Source organism: Mytilus californianus, unplaced genomic scaffold, assembly GCF_021869535.1.
Source record: "Mytilus californianus isolate M0D057914Y unplaced genomic scaffold, xbMytCali1.0.p SCAF_4, whole genome shotgun sequence".
Lineage (NCBI taxonomy): Eukaryota > Metazoa > Mollusca > Bivalvia > Mytilida > Mytilidae > Mytilus > Mytilus californianus.
Genome location: NW_026262690.1, coordinates 76,613,011 through 76,636,876, shown reverse-complemented (window position 1 = coordinate 76,636,876; position 23,866 = coordinate 76,613,011). Strand labels below are relative to the sequence as shown.

At 31.1% G+C, this 23,866-nt stretch overlaps 2 protein-coding genes across 6 annotated transcripts in view; one reads left to right on the top strand and one right to left on the bottom strand.

Moving 5' to 3' along the window:
* The window catches only part of LOC127698743 (putative FERM domain-containing protein FRMD8P1), a 61,410-nt gene extending 58,452 nt beyond the window's left edge, over positions 1-2,958 (top strand). For 4 of the 5 annotated variants that reach the window (XM_052202397.1, XM_052202396.1, XM_052202394.1 and 1 more), the window contains 3 exons: positions 283-394; positions 854-925; positions 1,370-2,958. In XM_052202397.1, the coding sequence (XP_052058357.1) occupies positions 283-394; positions 854-925; positions 1,370-1,383 (198 nt within the window). In that variant the 3' untranslated portion in view covers positions 1,384-2,958. The remainder of the gene's footprint in view (positions 1-282; positions 395-853; positions 926-1,369) is intronic. The other variant, XM_052202395.1, reaches the window with a different exon arrangement.
* A 9,904-nt stretch (positions 2,959-12,862) lies between these two features.
* The window catches only part of LOC127698724 (ATP-binding cassette sub-family C member 4-like), a 170,000-nt gene continuing 158,996 nt past the window's right edge, over positions 12,863-23,866 (bottom strand). Inside the window, exons 23-26 of the mRNA XM_052202348.1 lie at positions 22,382-22,471; positions 21,893-22,065; positions 18,439-18,544; positions 12,863-16,311 (exon numbers count right to left, since the gene is read on the bottom strand). Coding sequence (XP_052058308.1) covers positions 15,673-16,311; positions 18,439-18,544; positions 21,893-22,065; positions 22,382-22,471 — 1,008 coding nt within the window. The 3' untranslated portion in view covers positions 12,863-15,672. The remainder of the gene's footprint in view (positions 16,312-18,438; positions 18,545-21,892; positions 22,066-22,381; positions 22,472-23,866) is intronic.

Here is a 23,866-nt window from a genome sequence, read left to right as displayed (position 1 = left end):
GGTATTCTAAAAATGAAAGCATGAAAAACAAATGCAGACAGGATGGAAATCCAAAGATCTAACCACACTAAATGTATTAGAAAATTGTATAAGGTCATCTTTGTCTGAGGGTGTTGAGCTTTAGTTTATAAATTATTTTTATAAGTTATAAAATTTTTGTGATTTTCTGGATGCCAATTAATAGATTTTATCATCTGATACAAAAAATGTACTGAAGTTCCCCGAACCTCTTACCTGGACAGATTCAACTTAAAAGCATTTATTAAATTTTAATCTTTTTAGGCCAAACTTATGGATGCATTGATAGATTCATCAGTAAAACGTAAACTCCAGAGAGGTTCTTTACATGGAAGGGAAGACTATGTAGATGGAGGAGGAGAAATATACAGGAATGGTTAGATACTTAATCGTGATATGATGAAACTGAAGAATACTGTGTTCCAAAATTTATACTGAAGACCACAAAAGTTGTTATAAACTTATTAATCTATCTCAAAATGAGTTAAGAATTTTTACAGAATTTAGACTATGGAAATGTTTTTTCAGCACAATATAAAGATAAGGAGATGTAGCATGATTGCCAATGAGACATCTATCCTCTGAAGTCCAAATGATGTGGATGTTAGCAACTATAAGTCACTGTACAGCCTTCAACAATGAGCAAAAGCCATTCTCAGTCTGTATACTTAGCTATAAAAGACCCTGACATGACAAGATATAAAACAATTCAAACAAGAAAACCAAAGGCCTGATTTATGACAAAGCAATAAACTAAATATAGACATTGCCAACAGTAGTCAATGACAACCACTGAATTACAGGACCACTGATGAAATTTATTTTTATTTTTCAGAAAACTTTTGTAGGAAGGTAGACAATAAGATGGAAAAAATGTGTCTGACTACTTACTCATTAGAAGGTACTGGTATGTCTAACTATCTGTCAGTCTTTTTGTCAACACCATGATTTTACTAAATATTGATTTTACTAAAAGTGTTTCCGAGATGAAAGTTTTCAAAAAATACTAAAAACATGTATAGGGGTCAACTGATTTATTTATGTGCATGAATATAACCTTTACCTATCATTTTGATGATATTTTTGCATTTTGAAGGTCATCTTGACTTTGATATTATTAAGGTGAAAAAAGATTTAGCATTAAAATAACATTTTTAAAATTTGAAAATACAGAATAAGTATTAATATGTCATAGAAATATTTTTTCAATAAATAAAGTGATCAAAGTGACTGATTTGTTTTCTTGCTACCCTTAGTTATCATAAATTATCAATCATCATGATCTGGCACCTTCTTTTTAAGTATGGTTCACAAGTTCAACAGGAAGCTAATTGTACTTTTTTACTTTTAGAGACAAGAGGATAATTAATGGATGACAGATGAAGTTACTGCATAATATGAATTGAAGCACGACATCTATGCATTTGAGCCCTGATTGGGGTCTATTGTTACTGTTGACTTGGTACAAGTAGATATTACTTATGGGTAGCTTTACCACCATATTAAATGGTTGTAGAATGTTATTTAGTTTTGATCATAAAAATATCCATTGTTGCTAACCTGGCATTTCATCCGCATATAAGCTATTTCAGACTTTCTACAGAAATGAAACTTGACTCAAATCGTTAGAGATGAATTTAAGATTGATGCAATTGGGGCAATTTTAAATGTATTGTAGTAATCATAAAGAACTCTATACTTGTTTAAGAAAAAAAAACTGTTGTTAAAAAGTGGTTAACTAACATAAAGTACATTATTTAATTGTATGATATATGAAATGTAATTTTTAAAGCCTAGCACTGATGAATTGTTAAGGTCAGTTAATTTCTGTTAAGTTTTAACCTAAAAAATCCATAATGTGACCAAAAGTGAAAAGTGGATTTATTCAAACAAAATGACATTATTTGAAAAAAACAATTTTGGGAGGTACCGACGGACGGAAGGAAGGAATAAAAATTACAAAGTGAGGACTCCAGTATTTGTGTTTCATACAAGGAACAATATAACTTTTTACACTTTGTATCCAACATAATTTTTGAAATGTCTGTTTTTGTTGTGTTAACCTTGTTTGGTTTTGTTCATATCATGACTAATATTTGTTATTGTCAATTCCACATTGACAGTTATGTGTCTTTTCCATTTGTTTTTTTGTGAACTATTCTCCAATAGATGTATTTTACCATGATTTCCTCACTTTTCATAGTGTTATCTATTTCAACAATTTGTTAGTTTATGCCATTTTGTAGATATTTGATTTTATCATCAATAATGAAAGTGCAGTCGTCAAATTTTGTAAATATTTACCACATATTAAAACAACAAATATGAAGATTTTTTTTTATCATGACCTTTCAGGCTTAATTATACATATAATAACCTTTCTAAATGAGCTTAGAGTAGATTCTAAAGTTACTGGAGTAGATAGAAATATAATGGCTGATAACAAATTTGACCATATTTTTATCATTTTATACTGTTCAGAAGCTTATTTACATGTATATAAGGATTAGTAGCATTCCTAGTTCAGTCTATTTTCTTTTTATGTAGGTAATGCCTCTAGACAATATAATAACATATTCTATTTATAGTAACACCTGGTGTTAACTTCCTATCCTTTGACAAGGATTTAATAGTAAATAAAGTCTACACCAGATACTGCTATAAATATATAGGGTTATTTAATTTTAGTTTAAATAAATAGTTTTAAAATAATCAAGAAATACATAAATTTAATGTCTTAAATTTTGGAACTAAATTTTATTACCCAATACTAGTTTTTTTAAAACACAAGTTGTCTTATTCCAGAACTTCTCCTAAATGCTGGCTGTGCTTGGAAGAAATATGTTTTTCAGAAATATTTTTATATGATTGTGATATTTTTTGTTTTGATATTGTATACATCTAGTTTACATACTTTTGAATAAAAGAAATTAATCATAAGGAGATTATTATTCTGCCATTTAGAAATGCTGTTGTGACATAGATGAAGCATTAAAAAATCTGTTTGAATCTGTAGCTACCTTAAATATTGATTGTTTTGGTCTCATTTTGACGAAGTGACAAAGGGGACACTTAGGCATGCTGCATCCTTACAGGAAACTTGGTCTTTTTTGTGTGGTTGGGTTGCTGTCTCATTGATATATATCCCACATCTCATTTTGTTCTTTATTTATAAGCAGACAAATACAACAACAATTTGTAATCATTTATTTTCCTTATTTGACCCGATTAATAAACTGTTACAGACTAGATGTCATTCAACAAAAATCAATATAAAAATATGTAACAAAAGTAGTATAAGGAATCATCTCATAGTTTAACATTTATCTAAATAGTATGATTGGTAATGGTTATTTTTTTTATTTGTAAAGTTTCAAACAAACAAAGTTCAGATAGTGAGTTTTAAAATGTTTGTGCAAAAAAGTAGTAAAATAAAAAGAGTCAAATTATGTTAAAAAAAAAAAAAAAAAAAAATGGGGACATGGATGAAATAAAACACCAAAAAGACGAACAAGATTCCAAAAACACATTAAATAAAACTTTAGATTGAGCAGCAAAACTGGGGGTGAATGCAGGCATTCCAGAAGTCCAGTGGTATTCTTTGTGTTGATCATGAAAAGCACAAATCCAGTGGAAAGTGTTAAGTAATGGACCCTATGGTAGCTACAACATATGTAACATCTGTCATTTGTTCCATTTTCATTGGAGATATGTTTCTACAATTTCATTCATGTCAATCAAGTCAAATTATATTTAATGGGGGAAAAAATAAACATTTTGAGATGACCCCTTATAAGCACGCACATCAATGTCACTGATGCTGCACATTTACACTGATTCTAAAAATAACAGACATTTAGTGATAGAAACAGAAAAACATTTGTCAATGATCAATTTCAGTTGTACATCAAATATATATACCCATTAAAATGAATTTATGAAAACTAATGCACTATAGATAATCCTTGTTTTATTTCATGACGAGTTCAAATAAGATTTAAAGCTTAGACAATATAGGGTTATTCTCTTCATACTGCAATGAATTGCAGAAGACAAAAAATGAACAAACCTGCACTCATTCATAGTGTCTTAAATGAAATTCAAATGAAACGTAATTAATACCAAACAATGTGGTACAAAGTAAGTAAATGTACAGTCATCTTTGTTTGTCCAATAAGTCTGCGTTTGTTTACCTAATGTAAGAACGAACAAGCTTATAAGTCTATTATATGTTATTACCGGCCAACATGGTATACAAATGTATTACAAATACACTGAACATTTAGCATTACTACAGTATAAAGTCATTTACAGTACTATATCAATATGATATAATAATTCTTAACAAAGGTGACAAACACTTACTTCTTTTGAAAACTGGTCAGGAAAAAGATATACGTTAAAAATAAACTGCTTCGCTGAGCGCAGCTGGATACGCCCGCAGAGGTTTAACCCTGAACAGTTGGGGCAAAAATGGACACACTATTCAAGCTTGATACAGGTCTGAATTTGGATTGTAATTAAATATTTGACATACATCTATTATAGGTTTCTGAATAAATGTAGTCAAAGAACTTGAAGTTGGTTATATGAATTGAATTTATATTCAATTAAAGATTTCTTGCTGTTGTGCAATACACTGTGCTGTTGCGCAATACTTAGTAAATCTGTTGTCAGACAGTTAAAATTCTAAAGGGAGCTTACACCAATAGATATAAACAGTTTACCAAAGTTTCATACAAATTGCTGAAAGCATTTTTGAGTTTTTGTCTGAAAACTGGAAAATCCCCCCTTTTTTAATGAATAAACCCCATAATTCGGAAATGTAAAATCTAAAATTTATAAAATTCTAAAGGAAGCTTACATCAAAAGATATCAACAATTCATCAAAGTTTCATGAGAACTGCTGAAAGCATTTTTGAGTTATTGTCCGAAAACTGGAAAATCCCCCTTTTTTTTATGAATAAAACCCAATAACTCGGAAACGTAAAATCTAAAATTTATAAAAATCCAAAGGGAGCTCATGTCAATAGATATAAACAATTAACCAAAATTTCTTGCAAGTTGGTGAAAGCATTCTTGACTTATTGTCCGAAAACTGGAAAATCCCCCTTTTTTTAATGAATAAAACCCCATAACTCCGAACGTAAAATCTAAAATTTATAAAAAACGAAAGGGAGCTCACGTCAATAGATATAAACAATTCACCAAAGTTTAAGCAAATTGGTTAAAGCGTTTTTGAGTTAATGTCCGACATGTTGACGACGGACGGACGGACAGACGGACGGACAGACGGACGCACAACGGTATACCATAATACGTCCCGTAAACGGGCGTATAAAAAATGAGGTGTAATCACAGTGTAATTATTAAATATCAATATAATATTTGACTAGCTTCTACATTAAAAGGGACTGAACACTACTTATATATACATATTTAAGTCTGGTAAATTCATCTGTCCAAGATATCTTTTTGCATAACGTTTAGATGGACAAAAAAAAATTACCAGCCAGAGCCATAGTTTCCATGGCTTTGCAGAAAGAAATCAGTCATGGATAAAGATGTGACGAGGCCATTTTTGTTGTTGCTCTTAACATTTAAAAAATGATGAAATGAAAAGGATCAATTAATATAAAACAATACATTTATCTGTCAGATATCAAAATTAAATATTTGGAGAGGGGGCTAAAATCACCCTTATCATACCTTGTCCTTTCATTTTACATATTTGCCTTCAGTTTCTTACTGCACTTAAGATAAGGCCACAACAATTTCAAAATTGTCTCTTTAGATATTTTGTCACTTATAGGTAATAAATAAGCTTAAGCTTTGAGAAAACTAAATGTGGAACAATTCAATGCATTCTTTATGTATATTATCAAGTTCGTTTGAGCTGGTAAATAGTTTCAGGTGATCTGTTAATAGCTGAGAGTCTGGTGAATACTTGGACAACAATAACGTGAATGTTGATGCAAAGCAATGTATACTGATCCCTATAAATCAGGAGTAATACAATGGTCAATGAAAAATATCAAATATAAGATGAACATGTTTTTTATACATATAAAATTACTTATAAACATACATAAGTTGGATAGTTAAAAATAACAATTATATCACAACCTAACACATAGGCACTTAACCATTTCAGATGTGACCTTATTCTATCTACATAATCAAATACTTATCAAATACCAAGGATTACTATACAAATCCTTGCAAATACTAATCTAGCCTCAATTTTTGTAGATTAACCAGCATCTGATTAAACGAAATCATATATAGTAGTCATTTTAAAAAAAATATTCAAATTATTCCAAGATATATCATCCTAATTTTGGAGACATTTGAGAAAAGAAAAAACTGCATTCAAACATGAATACACTAAGTCCTCATTATTGCCAAAATACCACTAATTTTCTACAAATAATAATATGGTATTTATACAAACAACCAAATGTGTATTCTGTTGTCTCATATTGTAATTCTTTTCTGTAGTCTCATATTTTTATTTTTTCTCCAGTCTAATGTTGTATATTTATAGTCTCATAAAGTGAAATATTGTTTCTGTACTTTTTAGTATGAGGTTGTCTTGAATTCTTGTGAAGTTGTTAGAGTGGTCTGCAAATACTCCTTGTTTATGACTCTAGTGTCAGTGATCAAAACATTCCAAGTCACCAGAGGCAGGCTTACTAAATTTCTTGAGACATATTTTTATTTACCTTTTCCAAAGATCAAGGTATCAATATGCAAGCCTTCCATTGATAAAATGAAATGTTTATGATCCCATCAACCTATATTTTAACAGATGTAATTTTTCAGGTAGAATTATGTTTTGTGTGTATTGATGAGCAAGTCCTGACAACCCACACTTAATTAAAGTAAAACTCTCCTAATAGAGCAAATCTCAATTATTAAAGTCCAGATCTCATCCATGTAATTGAGCAAATACCAGCTCAGAAAAACAATACCAAATGTAACATAAGGGGTATCTGTGTGTAAACCAAAAACATAGTCTTAGCAAAATCATACTGGCTTAAAGCAGAAAGATATTTTAGAATGAATAATAATTTTATTATAAAAAACAATTAATCAATCTGGTTTTGGCCCTAGGGAAACACTCAGCATACAAGACAATTTTGAGTTCCTGCCTGAGCAAGTCAGCTTGCAACCTCCAGTGTGAGGAAGAACCTGCCTGCCCGACAATACGCCAGCCGGGGAATGTGAAGCGAGGGTTCTCCACTTAGGTGATGAGACTTGGCGTCTCATCTGCAGCCGGGGTGTGCAAGGTCTGCATGGGGATAGCCCATGTGCTAGTAGAGTAGCAGGGGTCTATCAAACTGGCGCTGGAATAAATTTGATAAAATTTGTCCCCGAAATGCTTGGGGATGAATGAAATTTTAGAAATAACCAGTGATAAAATTCCATCAAGGAATTCAAATTAATAAAATAAAATATATATCACTAGTAAAAGCTGTGATGTTTCCCTTGTCATGAAACATTATTGAAGGTGTTAGGAAGGTGGATGGTGGGCGGTAAATTAAATAATAGCACTGTAAAACTATATCAACTAGTCAAGACTGCTATGAACCAAGCAACTGATTATACAAAGACCATGCATATGGCCTTACACACAGATAGGGTACATCAATTATACAGTGGGAGGAGACTGACCTCACTGACCTTCAGATAGTATACTAATTGTTGTGTAATTAATTTTTTTAAGATCTGGTATCATAATCTGCATTTCCTCACCAACAGTGATTATTTATGACATGTATCTGATTAAGAAAAGATTATAGTGCCTCCTAGTGAGATTCCAGTTGTAACTTCAAAGTGTCAAATGCCAGGGAAATTAACCTCAAGATATAACAAGTGGTCTGTGTATGTTAATTAAATGTATCCAGAATGTCAGCATCTTTATTATCACATTAATTATTAAGTGTAAGCTGGAATGGCTGTTTGTATAAACAGTACTTATATTACATATAAGTACAATATTTATACAAACAACCAAATGTGTATTCTGTTGTCTCATATTGTAATTCTTTTCTGTAGTCTCATATTTTTATTTTTTCTCCAGTCTAATGTTGTATATTTATAGTCTCATAAAGTGAAATATTGTTTCTGTACTTTTTAGTATGAGGTTGTCTTGAATTCTTGTGAAGTTGTTAGAGTGGTCTGCAAATACTCCTTGTTTATGACTCTAGTGTCAGTGATCAAAACATTCCAAGTCACCAGAGGCAGGCTTACTAAATTTCTTGAGACATATTTTTATTTACCTTTTCCAAAGATCAAGGTATCAATATGCAAGCCTTCCATTGATAAAATGAAATGTTTATGATCCCATCAACCTATATTTTAACAGATGTAATTTTTCAGGTAGAATTATGTTTTGTGTGTATTGATGAGCAAGTCCTGACAACCCACACTTAATTAAAGTAAAACTCTCCTAATAGAGCAAATCTCAATTATTAAAGTCCAGATCTCATCCATGTAATTGAGCAAATACCAGCTCAGAAAAACAATACCAAATGTAACATAAGGGGTATCTGTGTGTAAACCAAAAACATAGTCTTAGCAAAATCATACTGGCTTAAAGCAGAAAGATATTTTAGAATGAATAATAATTTTATTATAAAAAACAATTAATCAATCTGGTTTTGGCCCTAGGGAAACACTCAGCATACAAGACAATTTTGAGTTCCTGCCTGAGCAAGTCAGCTTGCAACCTCCAGTGTGAGGAAGAACCTGCCTGCCCGACAATACGCCAGCCGGGGAATGTGAAGCGAGGGTTCTCCACTTAGGTGATGAGACTTGGCGTCTCATCTGCAGCCGGGGTGTGCAAGGTCTGCATGGGGATAGCCCATGTGCTAGTAGAGTAGCAGGGGTCTATCAAACTGGCGCTGGAATAAATTTGATAAAATTTGTCCCCGAAATGCTTGGGGATGAATGAAATTTTAGAAATAACCAGTGATAAAATTCCATCAAGGTCCAAAAACTCAGATGGAAACAGCTGAGTGCCCCCAAGGATTTAGGATTAAGATTTATTCACCTTCAATAAAGTCATGAGAAAAAAAAAATAAAATTACAATGAAAATATATGTACGTACATGATATATATATGTGTAGATCTACATCCTAATTTACAATTATGTAACTAAAAGTAGTCAGTATCAAAACATTATAATGCTTTAGATTAATATTTTCCTAACAAATCTTGTGCATACTTAATTGAAGAAGATGACACTCTTATATACCTGCAGTAACTATCAGAGGACCAGCGTCCTAGTATTTTGACCAAATGGTCACATGATAATACTTTAAAAATGATATGCAATATTCAAAGTTCTAACATGAGAATGCTATAAAAAGATATTCATTTATCCAATGATGAGATTACTATAAAAATGAATATCAGTAATCCAATGATGAGAATGCTATAAAAATTATTATCAGTAATTCAATGTTGAGAAAGGTAAAATATGATATTCAATAATTCAATGATGAGAATGCAATAAAAATTATTATCAGTATTTCAATGAGATGAGAATGCTATAAAAAATGGTATTCAATATCAAAGTTTTTGAACTGAGAGCTACACTAGATTGATTCATATAGATTTGAACATCATGAAAGATGCATTCAGTATTGTAATTCAGAGAGCAAGAAACTGCCTGTACAACAATATGCCAGTTTGGGAATGTGGAGCGAGGGGTCTCCACAAGGGGGTGAGACTTGGCGTCTCATCTGTAGCTGTTAGTGTGCTAGGTCTGTATGGGGGATAGCCCATGTGCTAGTAGATTAGCCAATTAAGGTCTATCATAACTGGTACTGAAATACAGGCATGTTAATGCTATAAAACTATATTTAGTATTCAAATATGATAAATTTTCCTAAAAAGATTTTGAAGAAAATACCATTGTTCAGTTATGCAGTTAATAAATAATTCTTTTGAATGCCTGAAGCTCTCATCATTGAATACATGTATATGCAATTATATATTTAATAATTCTTTTGGTGTGTTTGTCTAAAGTTCAAAGTACACCATGTGTACACAGCTATAAAGAACTGTTAGATTCTGGGGTGGTATTGACTGTTTGTATATACTGCTGTCTCCAATGTGAACATTGGGTGTGTAAATATAAAAATTTTGAAATGCATCTATACTCTACGGTAAACATCACTGTATTCCCAAATATAAATCTCTTTAACATATTAGGTTTCAACAGTAAATCTCCACTGTGTATAGAGCAATAATTATAATACCTATGTACATACTGTCTCTGCTATTGTTAAAAGATGTAAAAATGCCTGTCTAAAACATAATAGAATCTCTATAATATATTTAAAGTAATAGACAAACTGTACGGTTCCTTGGTTCTTGGGTTTGCCATATTTTAAATGCAAAGTAGTCTATTTAAAAAGTGTAAGTTGTCAGATTCTACGGATTCAAGTATGCTTGAAATAGCAATTTCCCAAGTAAGTTTACAATTGGTTTGAAAACAAATACTTCTGGACTCGTTCGGCACTGATGAGGCTGTAGTGCTGCCTTGTAGTCAAATGCTAAAACCGTGTATCCTACATGCTCTGTTTGAATAGTTGGAGAAATAATGTCCACACAGATAACAAATATGAACATACTCTTGGGTCCATGTCGAAATACAGAGGCTCTAGTATCAAAATATGGTAGTCATGTCTGTTGTAATCCTGTTTACACATGAGGAATTCTGAACTTGATAAATGTGAGACTAGTTGCTGATTGTCCTAATTAAACCACAGATGAAAGATGAAATATTGTTAAAGATTATCCAACTGGTGATACTGTGGTTAGCATACTGCAAAAGTTCATGAGAATATATAGGTAGGACTGAGCTCCAGTTGAACCAAAGTAAAGTTAAATAATAAGGTCTGGAAATAATTGTTCTTCCCATTGACATATAATTCCAGCTGTGCCACATCTTAGGTAAAATGAAGAACTTGATAGTGTCTAATGTCTTTGATTGAAAATCTGATGAACCTAATGTGCATACAGGAGGTGCAATCTGTCTCCATTCCTCAGTGTTTAGATATGCAAATAAAGAAATGAAGAAAGGTGTCAGTATTAGGCGATATCAAATGCTGTATTTATGTTGAACTATAAATATATATAAATTTATATGTAAAACAAACAAAGTTACTGTTTATCCATTTAGAATCATTAGAAATCTGATATAAGGATGTAGTTAGGTGAAATTAAAAAGATCTGGAGTTTAAAATTTATACTATAAACCAGAACTCATTCAAGTTAAGGGGGAGAAAAAAAAATTAAAAATTTATATAAAACATTGCATTATTTGGGTCTCAAATTGTAAGAAAAGAAATCTTGGATCTGTTTAAATTTGGTAAGTAACCTTTTATGACCTATTGAAGTCTTATATACTAAGAAAGTAGGTGATATGAAGAAAACGTCTGTAAAATGTATCTAAAATCTCCATATACACTTGATGCAAAGACTAGGAGTATTCAGCATAATTATACAAAATATACTATTCTATGTGATTGTCAGAATAAAAAAGAAAATAAAAAAATATTAAAATTACTTCGCTCATTATGGCAGCTAGGGCCCTTTAGTTTCTTTTATCTTAGCTATCTTTAAATTATGAAACTACTTAATAATTATTCTGCATAGGTGGGGTATGTTATGAGGACAACAAACCAAAATCTTAGAAGAGAGACAAATAAAAAATAAATAAAATAAAACACTTTTATTCCAACATAGATGATGAAAAGAATCCATACTTAAGTATTTCATGAGGCCGTTTTCTGAATATGCATGTTAAGATATATAAAAGAAAGTGAAAATTCGATTATTTCTTTTATATAAACCTGTTAAATCTATTCTCTAGTTTGCCGTAAGCTTAATACATCTGTATATAAGAAATAAAAGTTCAATACAAAATACTTGCCTAGAACAGTTGTATAGAAGGTAAGGCCAGTGCATAAGCACTCAATGGTATGCTGGAAATCTCTGTATGGTCACAAATACATATGGATCTGCATGATGATGTTAGATTCTGCTCTTTCACATAATAATCTCCGACACAGTTATCAATGTTATAAACTCCACAAGTATAATACACACAATGCAATGCTGCTTTATGTAAGTCATCCAAATTCAGATAGATCCAAAATAAAATTAATGTGTACATGTACTACACAAGTTTTGAAACATTGAAAACTCAGCTGTGTATAGGTTAATAAGATCCGAAGGTGAAAACAAAACAAAGTTCATGTACATGTACAAAGTATTACAAATCAGTATGGTAGCGGTTTGGTAATTAATGCAGCCACATTGTGACAATGAAGTCCAGTTATAAAGTTGAAATAACAATAAATTAAATAATAGCACTGTAAAACTATATCAACTAGTCAAGACTGCTATGAACCAAGCAACTGATTATACAAAGACCATGCATATGGCCTTACACACAGATAGGGTACATCAATTATACAGTGGGAGGAGACTGACCTCACTGACCTTCAGATAGTATACTAATTGTTGTGTAATTAATTTTTTTAAGATCTGGTATCATAATCTGCATTTCCTCACCAACAGTGATTATTTATGACATGTATCTGATTAAGAAAAGATTATAGTGCCTCCTAGTGAGATTCCAGTTGTAACTTCAAAGTGTCAAATGCCAGGGAAATTAACCTCAAGATATAACAAGTGGTCTGTGTATGTTAATTAAATGTATCCAGAATGTCAGCATCTTTATTATCACATTAATTATTAAGTGTAAGCTGGAATGGCTGTTTGTATAAACAGTACTTATATTACATATAAGTACAATATTAATAATAAAAATGAATTTCCTATCAGCATCAAAAGGTTTTAAATTCTTGAGCTTTTTAATTTGGAATGTGCATAATTGTATAATCAAAAAAATTTGTAACAGTGTCCCTGTAAGACAAATTTATAAACTAAAAATTATGAATCCAATTTGTTATCATTTCATGTAAGTAAAATATAACAATACTGTCACCATATTGAACATTGAATTATAATCTTCATAATCTTCTTCTAGTGCCAATTGCGATATTAGATCATCAAGTTTTAAATTCTCTGGAGATGTAAATATTTTTGGGTTTAGAAAAACTAAAAATGTTCATCTTTTGATATTTCAAACAACTAATACATAATTTGTTACATTTCAGTGAAGTAAATTCCTTTTCATGGAAGTAATTTTACATAATGAAGACATTTTGGCATGCAAGTTGTTTAAACTTAATCATACCATTACAGAACTGTCTATTATATAATATAGCAGTGTTCCCAAAACAGTTTAGCAATTATAAAGAAAAACTGTCAGATTTTAATTTGGAAATTTTTGTAATGCTAAAAAAGGGAGATAACCAATCTGAGACAATAACAGACCATACAGCACTATGAAGAAATATATAAGGTTATTGTGTGAAGATTATGAACTAGATGTTCTTATTCTAAATTTTTATTTTAAATGTCTAATTGGTGTATAAGGTTAGACTTTTACAAGATTTTCTAATTTGCTTTTGATTGATGAGTTTAATTTTTGACATTTCACAAAAGTAAGAGGGTGGTAAAGGGTTATTTTCGTGCAACGTGTTTTGCCATTTTTATTTCACGTGCAGCCGTGAAAAAGGTTCGTTATTCACCGTGTTTCGTGAAATCGGTAAAAAGATCAACTTGCAAGAAATTTTTAATTGTTCGTTCATCGTGAAATGGCAATTTTATTTCGCGTTCTTCCGTGCAGATACCCCCCCTTTACGCCCCTCAAGTAAATGTCAAGTCTCAAAGTATAAATTTCAATTTCTATAGTTAGCAACAGGATTAAATAATTATTTATTTCATCTCACTGGTCTTAAACCTGTGTCTTGCTATACTGGTATAATAATAAAAAAAAATCAATATCAATATTTACATCAGTCGACATTTCTTAGTCCTTGCAATATCTTTTTTTTTATATTATTTATAGATTTAGAAATAATCAAACAAAAAGTATGAAAAACACCTAACATCTTTAAATTACTTTTAAAATAAAATGAGACGGCAACTGAACAATCAAACCAAAAACAAACAAACAAACATGTACAGGATGATCTACAGCCTTCACAAGGGCTTATGTTTTAAGGTTAAAATGAAAAGCCACAGTTTTGATTGAGCTTTTCAAACAGAAACAATCTTTTTACTGGACAGTCCAGAGAATGCTATAACAAGAGACTAAAGACCTTAACAGACAGATCTATGATCAATAATAAAACATTAACATTGTAGCAGTTATTCCAACTCGAACAATCACCATTTATATCATCAAATTTACACATCATAATCATTCAAATTCAAAAATCACAATGTCTTTTTCATCATTTAACACATCCTAAATTATTCAAATAAAAAATCATGACCTCCATTTTCACATTGAACACACATAACAATTATAATATTCAAAATTTTGAGAGAAATAGTGTTATATGTAACTTTAGATATATAGCAAATTCAAAAAAGAAGAATTGAACAGGAATGTGTTTATTTTATTTATAGATTAGCTATGCCCTTTTAAGATATATTACTTGTACATTTTTGACATTTGTAGTTTTGTTTTCCTGAGTAAATCTACATATCTAATCTACTCCTAGCTAATATATGATAAAAAAAAATTTATAAAATGATTTTATATTTGTACTGAATGTAAAAAAAATATATATATAACTATAAGTTTCCTAAAAGGGAGTTGGTACATATTACTGTGGATTCATTTATTTTTTGGGATTGAGGAAAACTTGCATTTTTTGGATATTTTTTGCCAACTGAAAGTCTGCATACAACATTAAAGGAAATTTGTTATTTGTTGAATATTTAATTTCGTGGTTCACTTGTAACGACGAAATCCAAGAAAATTAGTATCTCACGAATAATGATCATGAATCCACAGCAAACATCCTTGTCATTGAAATTAAAATAAAAAAGTTTGTATATTGTGATGTGATATAAAAGATAGTGAGATAAAAAAAATTACTTAATACTAGCCTTCAACTCTGACATTAAAATAATGCTGATAAAAATTTAAACAAATAAAAAAAATTATTTTACACAAAATCATCTGTCTCCAGGATATTTTTTATCAAGTTAGATAGAAAACAATATTTCAAATGTGAACTATATCCTGTATTTTCACTCCTGTGACATCATCGATTAATAAAAACTTCTTGTTGTATGATGTCACAGTAGGTGTATATTAAAACTAACTTTCATGTTTAATCAAACTGTTTTACTGGTCTTTCCTGTATGGTTCAAACAAAATTCCATTTGATTTTGAAGAAAATTGCATATGGTCTTAAACAATTTCAACAAAAGGTAAATCTGAGTTTCATGAATTTTTTATAAAAATCATTATAATTTTAAATGTGAAACTTTGAAAATAGTTCAAAACATGAATGAAATAAGATTTACAAATATAATGATGTTTAAAAGAAATATAAATAAAATCTCCAGAAGTTCCTGTTGTATGTTAACTCATAACTTGTATCTATATACCATATTGACTTGTGAAAGCATTATGATTTGAAAATGCATCTTATTCCTATAAAGAATCACTTGCTCTAAATTGATTATGAATATTAAATCATATCTTATTGACTATTGTGATTAATCAGATGTTCTGTTTCCTCTGCTTCTTCTGAATCACTGTGAAAACCATTGGCAAGTTTGGCATCATTTACAGTATCATGTGACTTATTAGTGGTGTCATGTGACTTATTAGTGGTGTCATGTGGATTTTTATGATCATGGGATTGTTTAAGTAATGGACTATTTTCACTTCCCAAGGAATGTTGAATATTAGAGTTCTCGTTATCAGTTGGTTCAGTCAACTGGTTTGAATTCTGCTCAACTACAGAATTATTTTCTATAGATAGATTTTGATTTGAATCTGACTTTGCCTGATCTTCCTTTTGTTCTCCATTCCTTCCACTGTCTATTTCTGTTTTCACAGAATCCTTTACCATGACAGCATTCCTGTTTCCTTCCATTGAAGCACCTTTACTCATATCTTCCTTCATACACATTGACTCATCTATGTTTACATCTGATGTACTGACCACCCTTTCAACCTTCTTTCCAGAAGAGTCATATGTATCCTTGGCAATGCCTAGTAAATGCTCTGCTTCACTTGGACCTGTCTGCTGCACCATTTTAGAAAAATAGCCATCTTCAATTTGAAGGAGCAGATATGGATGATCAAATTCCATTATATTTCCTTCATCAAGAACCTAAAAAAAAACATATCATGATAAAACATAATGAATCCACTATTACAAAGTTTGCCTTGTTCCCCAAATTGTGTTTTTGACTTTTGATTTCAATTATAAAAGGGATAAAATGTAGGTCACAATTACTAAATTTATAAATCACTGAATCTATCCAAATACCTCATTACAAGATTGCAGCTGAAGCTTAACTTAAAAATAAAATCAGATGTAAAATTAAATCTTAGTCAGTGAAGCATGTATATCAAAGTGCATTTCTTCTAGTGGAAAGCATCATGCTCTCATAAATTAATCTCTACACTTTTCATACATCCACTTAAATTTGGCAAAGTCATTTCAGAGAAAAACATGAAAATGTGAAGTTAATGTATAACAGACAACAGATACCAAATGATTGCAAACTCTGGCTAGGTGAGCATAAAAGAATATTTGATCTAGATAGTCCCTATCAATTAAGTAAAACCAAGGCCATGTTTTTTTCTCTTTTGAATTGTTTCACACTTTGTCATGCCATGCCTTTTATAGTTAACAGAATGTATAGCCTATGGGTTTTGCCTATTGTTGATGACTACAGTGACCTGTAGTTGTGTTCTTACTGGTCTTTTAATCTCTTGCTCATTGGCAGTCATGCCACATCTCCTTAATTTTTTTTGTCAAGTACATTAAATATGATTGAAAATGAAGGAAAAAAACAAAACAGCTTATTAAATCTGGTTTTTGTCACAAAAAGATAAAAGCCAAATCAAAATGACATTTATATGAAAAAAATCAAAATTTTGAGTGTTCAACCATGACTGAATCATACAATTGTATCTAAGAAACTATTAAACAATGTTAGAAAGAAAAGAAGTAGCTCAAATCAATACAATTAGCATATCTGAACCCTTTCTGTCCAAAGGAGTAGGTCCGGTAAGGGCCGATTTTGGCCTCAAAATTCAGGTTCATCTGAAGAAAGATTTTGGACACTTTTTAAACACTCAAGTGTCTACTTCAGTCGATTCAATTAGTTTATGTGAAAGATTTGAACTAATTTAATCATTAAAGTCGCTCAAATTCAAGCTTAAATATGAAAAATCTATCAAATATGCCATAATATGTCACATTTCGGATGGTTTTTGTCAAAAATGAAAGTGGCCGCATCCGTGTTCATTCTCAACCTTTATATATGTTATGTATTATCATCAAATACAACTTACATTTAAATATTAAGAATGAACACAAATGCGGCCACATCCATTTCAGACGGAAACCGTCTAAAAATTAACCAAAATGCTAAACTTTCGAAGATTTCAGTAATTTAGCATGACTTAATGATGCTAGTACCAGATACATGTGCATTGTATTGTCAAAAACTGCCCATATCTATGTAACAGAAGTATTCTTCTTTCCAATAAATAGCTAAAAATTTACATTTTAACAATTTTGTAAAACTGCTATATTTTGGGGCCAAAAAGGGGTCTTACTGGGCCTACTCCTTTGAGTGGCAATCTTTGAATTTAGTTTTATGCAAGGAAGATGATGTTAAAGATTTTAACGAGAATTCTGCTTATTTCTAGATGAATTATCCAATAGAATGTACTTGAAAAGTTTGAGCGCTCATAAAAACTAGTTTGGCACCTCCACATGGCATTGATGTGATGTCTGATAATTAATGACTGACTCAATATCAAATTTATTACTTCATAATTCTAATCAGACATCTGTAATTTTAAGAGACATATTAACAAATATTAAATATGGTGTAGCATTCTTCATTTTTCATTGGTTATTACGATCACATTATTCAAAGGGTATTCCATGTACCTGAAGCCTAAATTCTATTTTTAAGAATATGGACTCTATGTTTCTATTTATATATATATATATATATATTGACAGTCAATATTAAAAATCTTGCAAAATACAATGTAAAATACACAGAAAGAACATCTCCATAATACACTTTTTACATATGTAATATATAAATTAAGGACTTTCACTCAGTCAATACGTTATAAATGGACCTGTTGGATTATATTGACACTCAGACCTTGCCCTCAGTTAATATAATCTGAAAAGGCCGCGTCAAAAGTCCATAATTGATAAACAATACATGAATCCAACTTGAAATGGTCTAAAAAGTGTACTTACTAGAACTCTGTCAGAATCCATTATTGTATTCAGTCTGTGAGCTATGGTTAACACAGTACAGTATCTAAACTTCTCTCGAATTGTATTCTGTATCAGTGCATCAGTTCTGAAAAATTCAAATAATATTTAATAAAGGCATTGCTTTGTCTTGCCTGCAGTGAATGTCATAATGAGAGACATATGTATGAGATGGCACTGATGCTTATCACTCATTTTATAAATCTTAATATTTTAGAAGACAGAAGACATGTCATACTTTTGTGCACATAAATTGTCTGTTTATAAAGTAAGAAATGATAAAATAAAATGCTCCGCAGGGCGCAGCTTGATACGACCGCAGAGGTCGAACCCTGAACAGTTGGGGCAAGTATGGACACAACATTCAAGCTTGATACAGCTCTGAATTTGGATTGTGATTAAATATTTGACACAGCATAGGTTTCTGACACAGAATGAATGTGGTCTAAGAACTTAAAAATTTTAAATTGGACATTCACCTATTATGGTTCAATATCCAAAATCTAAATACATGGTTAGATTCAGCATATCAAAGAACCCCAAGAATTCAATTTTTGATGAAATCAAACAAAGTTTAATTTTGGACCCTTTTGATCTCAATGTGGACAAAAATGATAACAGGGCCCAAAAATCAAAAATCTAAATACATAGTTAGATTCAGCATATCAAAGAACCCCATATATTCAATTTTTGTTGAAATCAAACAAAGTTTAATTTTGGACCCCGATTTGGACCAACTTGAAAACTGGGCCCATAATCAAAAATCTAAATACATGTTTAGATTCAGCATATCAAAGTATCCCTAAAAATTCATTTTTGTTAAAATCAAACTAAGTTTAATTTTGGACCCTTTGGACCTTTATGTAGACCAATTTGAAAACGGAACCAAAAATTAAGAATCTAAATACACGGTTAGATTTGGCATATCAAAGAACCCCAATAATTCAATTTTTGATGAAATCAAACAAAGTTAAATTTTGGACCCTTTGGACTTCAATGTGGACCAATTTAAAAACGGGGCCCAAAATCCAAAAACTTAATACACGGTTAGATTCAGCATATTACAGAACCCCATATATTCAATTTTTGTTGAAATCAAACAAAGTTTAATTTTGGACCCCGATTTGGACCAACTTGAAAACTGGGCCCATAATCAAAAATCTAAATACATGGTTAGATTCAGCATATCAAAGAACCCCATATATTCAATTTTTGTTGAAATCAAACAAAGTTTAATTTTGGACCCCGATTTGGACCAACTTGAAAACTGGACCCATAATCAAAAATCTAAATACATGGTTAGATTCAGCATATCAAAGAACCCCATATATTCAATTTTTGATGAAATCAAACAAAGTTTAATTTTGGACCCTTTTGATCTCAATGTGGACAAAGTTGATAACGGGGCCCAACAATCAAAAATCTAAATACATGGTTAGATTCAGCATATCAAAGAACCCCATATATTCAATTTTTGTTGAAATCAAACAAAGTTTAATTTTGGACCTCGATTTGGACCAACTTGAAAACTGGGCCCATAATCAAAAATCTAAATACATGGTTAGATTCAGCATATCAAAGAACCCCATATATTCAATTTTTGTTGAAATCAAACAAAGTTTAATTTTGGACCCCGATTTGGACCAACTCGAAAACTGGGCCCATAATCAAAAATCTAAATACATGGTTAGATTCAGCATATCAAAGAACCCCATATATTCAATTTTTGTTGAAATCAAACTAAGTTTAATTTTGGACCCTTTGGACCTTTATGTAGACCAATTTGAAAACAGAACCAAAAATTAAGAATCTAAATACACGGTTAGATTCGGCATATCAAAGAACCCCAATAATTCAATTTTTGATGAAATCAAACAAAGTAAAATTTTGCACCCTTTGGACCTCAATGTGGACCAATTTAAAAACGGGGCCCAAAATCCAAAAACTTAATACATGGTTAGATTCAGCATATTAAAGAACCCCAAGAATTCAAGAATAAAACCCCATTGAAATTGATCAAGAAATAAGCAATTTATACGAAGTATCTTCTTTTGCACAATACTGTGCAATTGATTATTTCTTGCTATTGTGCAATACTGTACAATTGACAATTTCTTGCTATTGCGCAATATTGTGCTATTGGATATTTCTTGCTATTGCGCAATACTGTGCAATTGAAGATTTCTTGCTATTGCGCAATACTGTGCAATTGAAGATTTCTTGCTATTGTGCAATACTGTGCAATTGAAAATTTCTTGCTATTGCACAATACTTATTATATAATAATTTACACATCCTGTTTGGTGTGTATCTCCTACCATATCATTATTATTTGCTTTTAAATATAAATCAGAAATAACCAACTTAAAATGGAAAATTTTAAAAGAAAAATAAAAGGAAAAAAAGAAAAAAAAAAGAAAAAAAAAAATCCCCCCCCAAAATTTTTTGAACCCCCTTATGATTCATCACCCCCAAACTCAATCTCAGCCTTCCCTTTGTGGTATGGTACCTTGCAGTACAATTTCAGAGAGATCCATACACTTGAACACAAGTTATTGTCTGGAAACTAGAAAAATGCTTATTTTTGGCCCCTTTTTGGCCCCCAATTCCTAAACGTTTCGGGCAATTACCCCCAAACTCAATTCCAGCTTTCCCTTTGTGATATGGAACCTTGTAGTACAATTTCAGAAATATCCAAACACTTACACACAAGTTATTGTCATGAAACTAGAAAAATGCTTGTTTTTTGCCCCTTTTTTGGCCCCTAATTCCTAACATTTTGAGGCAATTACCCCCAAAATCAATTACAGCCTTCCCTTTGTGATATGGAACCTTGTGGTACAATGTCAGAGAGATCCATACACTTACACACAAGTTATTGTCTGGAAGTTACAAAAATGCTTATTGTTGGCCCCTTTTTGGCCCCTAATTCCTTAACTGTTGGTACCATAACCCCCAAAATCAATCCCAACCTTCCTTTCATGGTATTGAACCTTATGGTAAAATTTCATGGAGATCCATTCACTTAAACTAAAGTTAGAGTGCGAAAACCAATGTGTCTTCGGACGACGCCAGACGACGCCGGACGCCGACGACGACGACGACGACAACGACGACGACGACGACGACGACGCCAACGTCATACCAATATACGACCAAAAAATTTTCAATTTTTGCGGTCGTATAAAAACTAAGGTTTCAACTCCCTCAGGCAAAATTAACCTTGGATGGATTTTGTTTATTTTTTTAAGTCCTTTAAGGCCATTTAGCTCTGCAACTTTTTCGTTCTCATACATCCTTGGCTTTCAAATATTCGGCTTTGAGTGTTCCTGATGAAGGTTAATCCAGAAAAGCAACTCAGATGCATGAAATTTTGAAGTGTTGTTTTCATTTTTTAAAGAATAAAATCTCCTCTGTATATATAGAGTTACAATACCTTGGATCTACATTAGCTGTAGCCTCATCAATCATCAATATCTTATTTCTACGTAGAATAGCTCTGGCTAAACAGATCAATTGTCGTTGTCCCACACTAAAGTTTATCCCTCCTTCAGAAACCTCAGTTTCCAACTGGCTAGGAAGTTCTTCAATGGCTGGTTTTAGCTGTACCTATTTCAAATCAAAGCAAACAGATGTTGATGAAAAATTAAGCATTATATAAATTCTTTTTTCCATGCTTACAAAGTTTTCCAAAGATTATTTTCTTGAAATTTTGATCAGTTTCATTCTACTTTTTTCCATAAAAAAAATTAAACCAAAATGTTTTTTTTCCAATTTTTAGAATTTTAGCACATATTTACAACATTTATCAGTATAAGTCTATTTTTTTCTAAGGGTGAAGAAAAAGATTCTATGATGAAAGCAGCATTGGGATGGTGATTTCAAGCTTAATCATCAACATCAATGACAATGCTATTACACATACCTCCTCCAGGGCACTCCATAATGAGGAATCTGTGTGTTCACCAAATGGATCTAAATTTTTTCTCAATGATCCAGTGAAAAGGACAGGATCCTGTAAAAAAAAAAAGTGTAAATCAAATTTCTATAGTAGAAATAATTCAAATAATAAAGGTTCTTCTAAAAAAAAAAACCATATGAACAACAGGAGATGCTGAGAAAATGTCAATGAGACAGGAAACCAGCAAAGTCAAAATACTCAACTTTATATAAAACGTCTTCTTTAATTTTATTTATTGAAATGAAACAGAAGGGTGGTAGTTTTGAATGTCATGAAAGCCCTATTTTTTTTTTTTACCTTTTTTTTTGATAAATTTTGTCTTAAAATTTAAAATTTCAAAATTATGTATTTGTACTAAAACTAAGGTTGCAACTCCATCAGGCAGAGTCTGTTTTATTTGGCTTTCAACTTTTATTTCAGGTTTACAAGAAGAAAGTTATACCATATCCACACAGAAATTGGTATCAAACAAATCAATTCAAATATCAAGAAAATTGGGAATACTTCTTCAGTTCTTCCATTCTAGACTTCAGTATTTTAAATTTGCAATTTATCATGCAGATAAAATATAAAGTTGAATTTAAACCAATAAAGAGACTAATTTTGCAATCAAGGTTGCATAGAAAAATCTGTGGGAAGGTGAAAAATAAGCTAATATTAAGTAAAAAAAAAAAAAAGCACTGTATCAAGAAAAGAATAAATCAGCAAAAAAAGATCGAAAATAAACAAGCATTCTGAGAGCATTGCATGGCAATACATAGTCCCCTACCGGTTAAGAATTAATTGTACTGGAACAAAATGCTAACTTGATCTATAACTTTTAATATAACTTGATATGGTGTAAACTATACAACAAATGTCAAGTCAATATCTTCAAGCATGACGAAAAAAAGTGTGGAAAACTAATGGAGTGAATTTTTAAGTCCAAGGACCATAACTCTACACAAAATCATTAGACCAGAACAAATAAAATGCTCCGCAGGGCTCAGCTGGATACCTTTGGACCTCAATGTGGACCAATTTAAAAACAGGGCCCAAAATCCAAAAACTTAATACACGGTTAGATTCGGCATATTAAAGAACCCCAAGAATTCAAGAATAAAACCCCATTGAAATTGGTCAAGAAATAAGCAATTTATACGAAGTATCTTCTTTTGCACAATACTGTGCAATTGAATATTTCTTGCTATTGCGCAATACTGTACAATTGACAATTTCTTGCTATTGCGCAATATTGTGCTATTGGATATTTCTTGCTATTGCGCAATATTATGCAATTGAAGATTTCTTGCTATTGCGCAATACTGTGCAATTGAAGATTTCTTGCTATTGTGCAATACTGTGCAATTGAAAATTTCTTGCTATTGCACAATACTTATATAATAATTTACACATCCTGTTTGGTGTGTATCTCCTACCATATCATTATTATTTGCTTTTAAATATAAA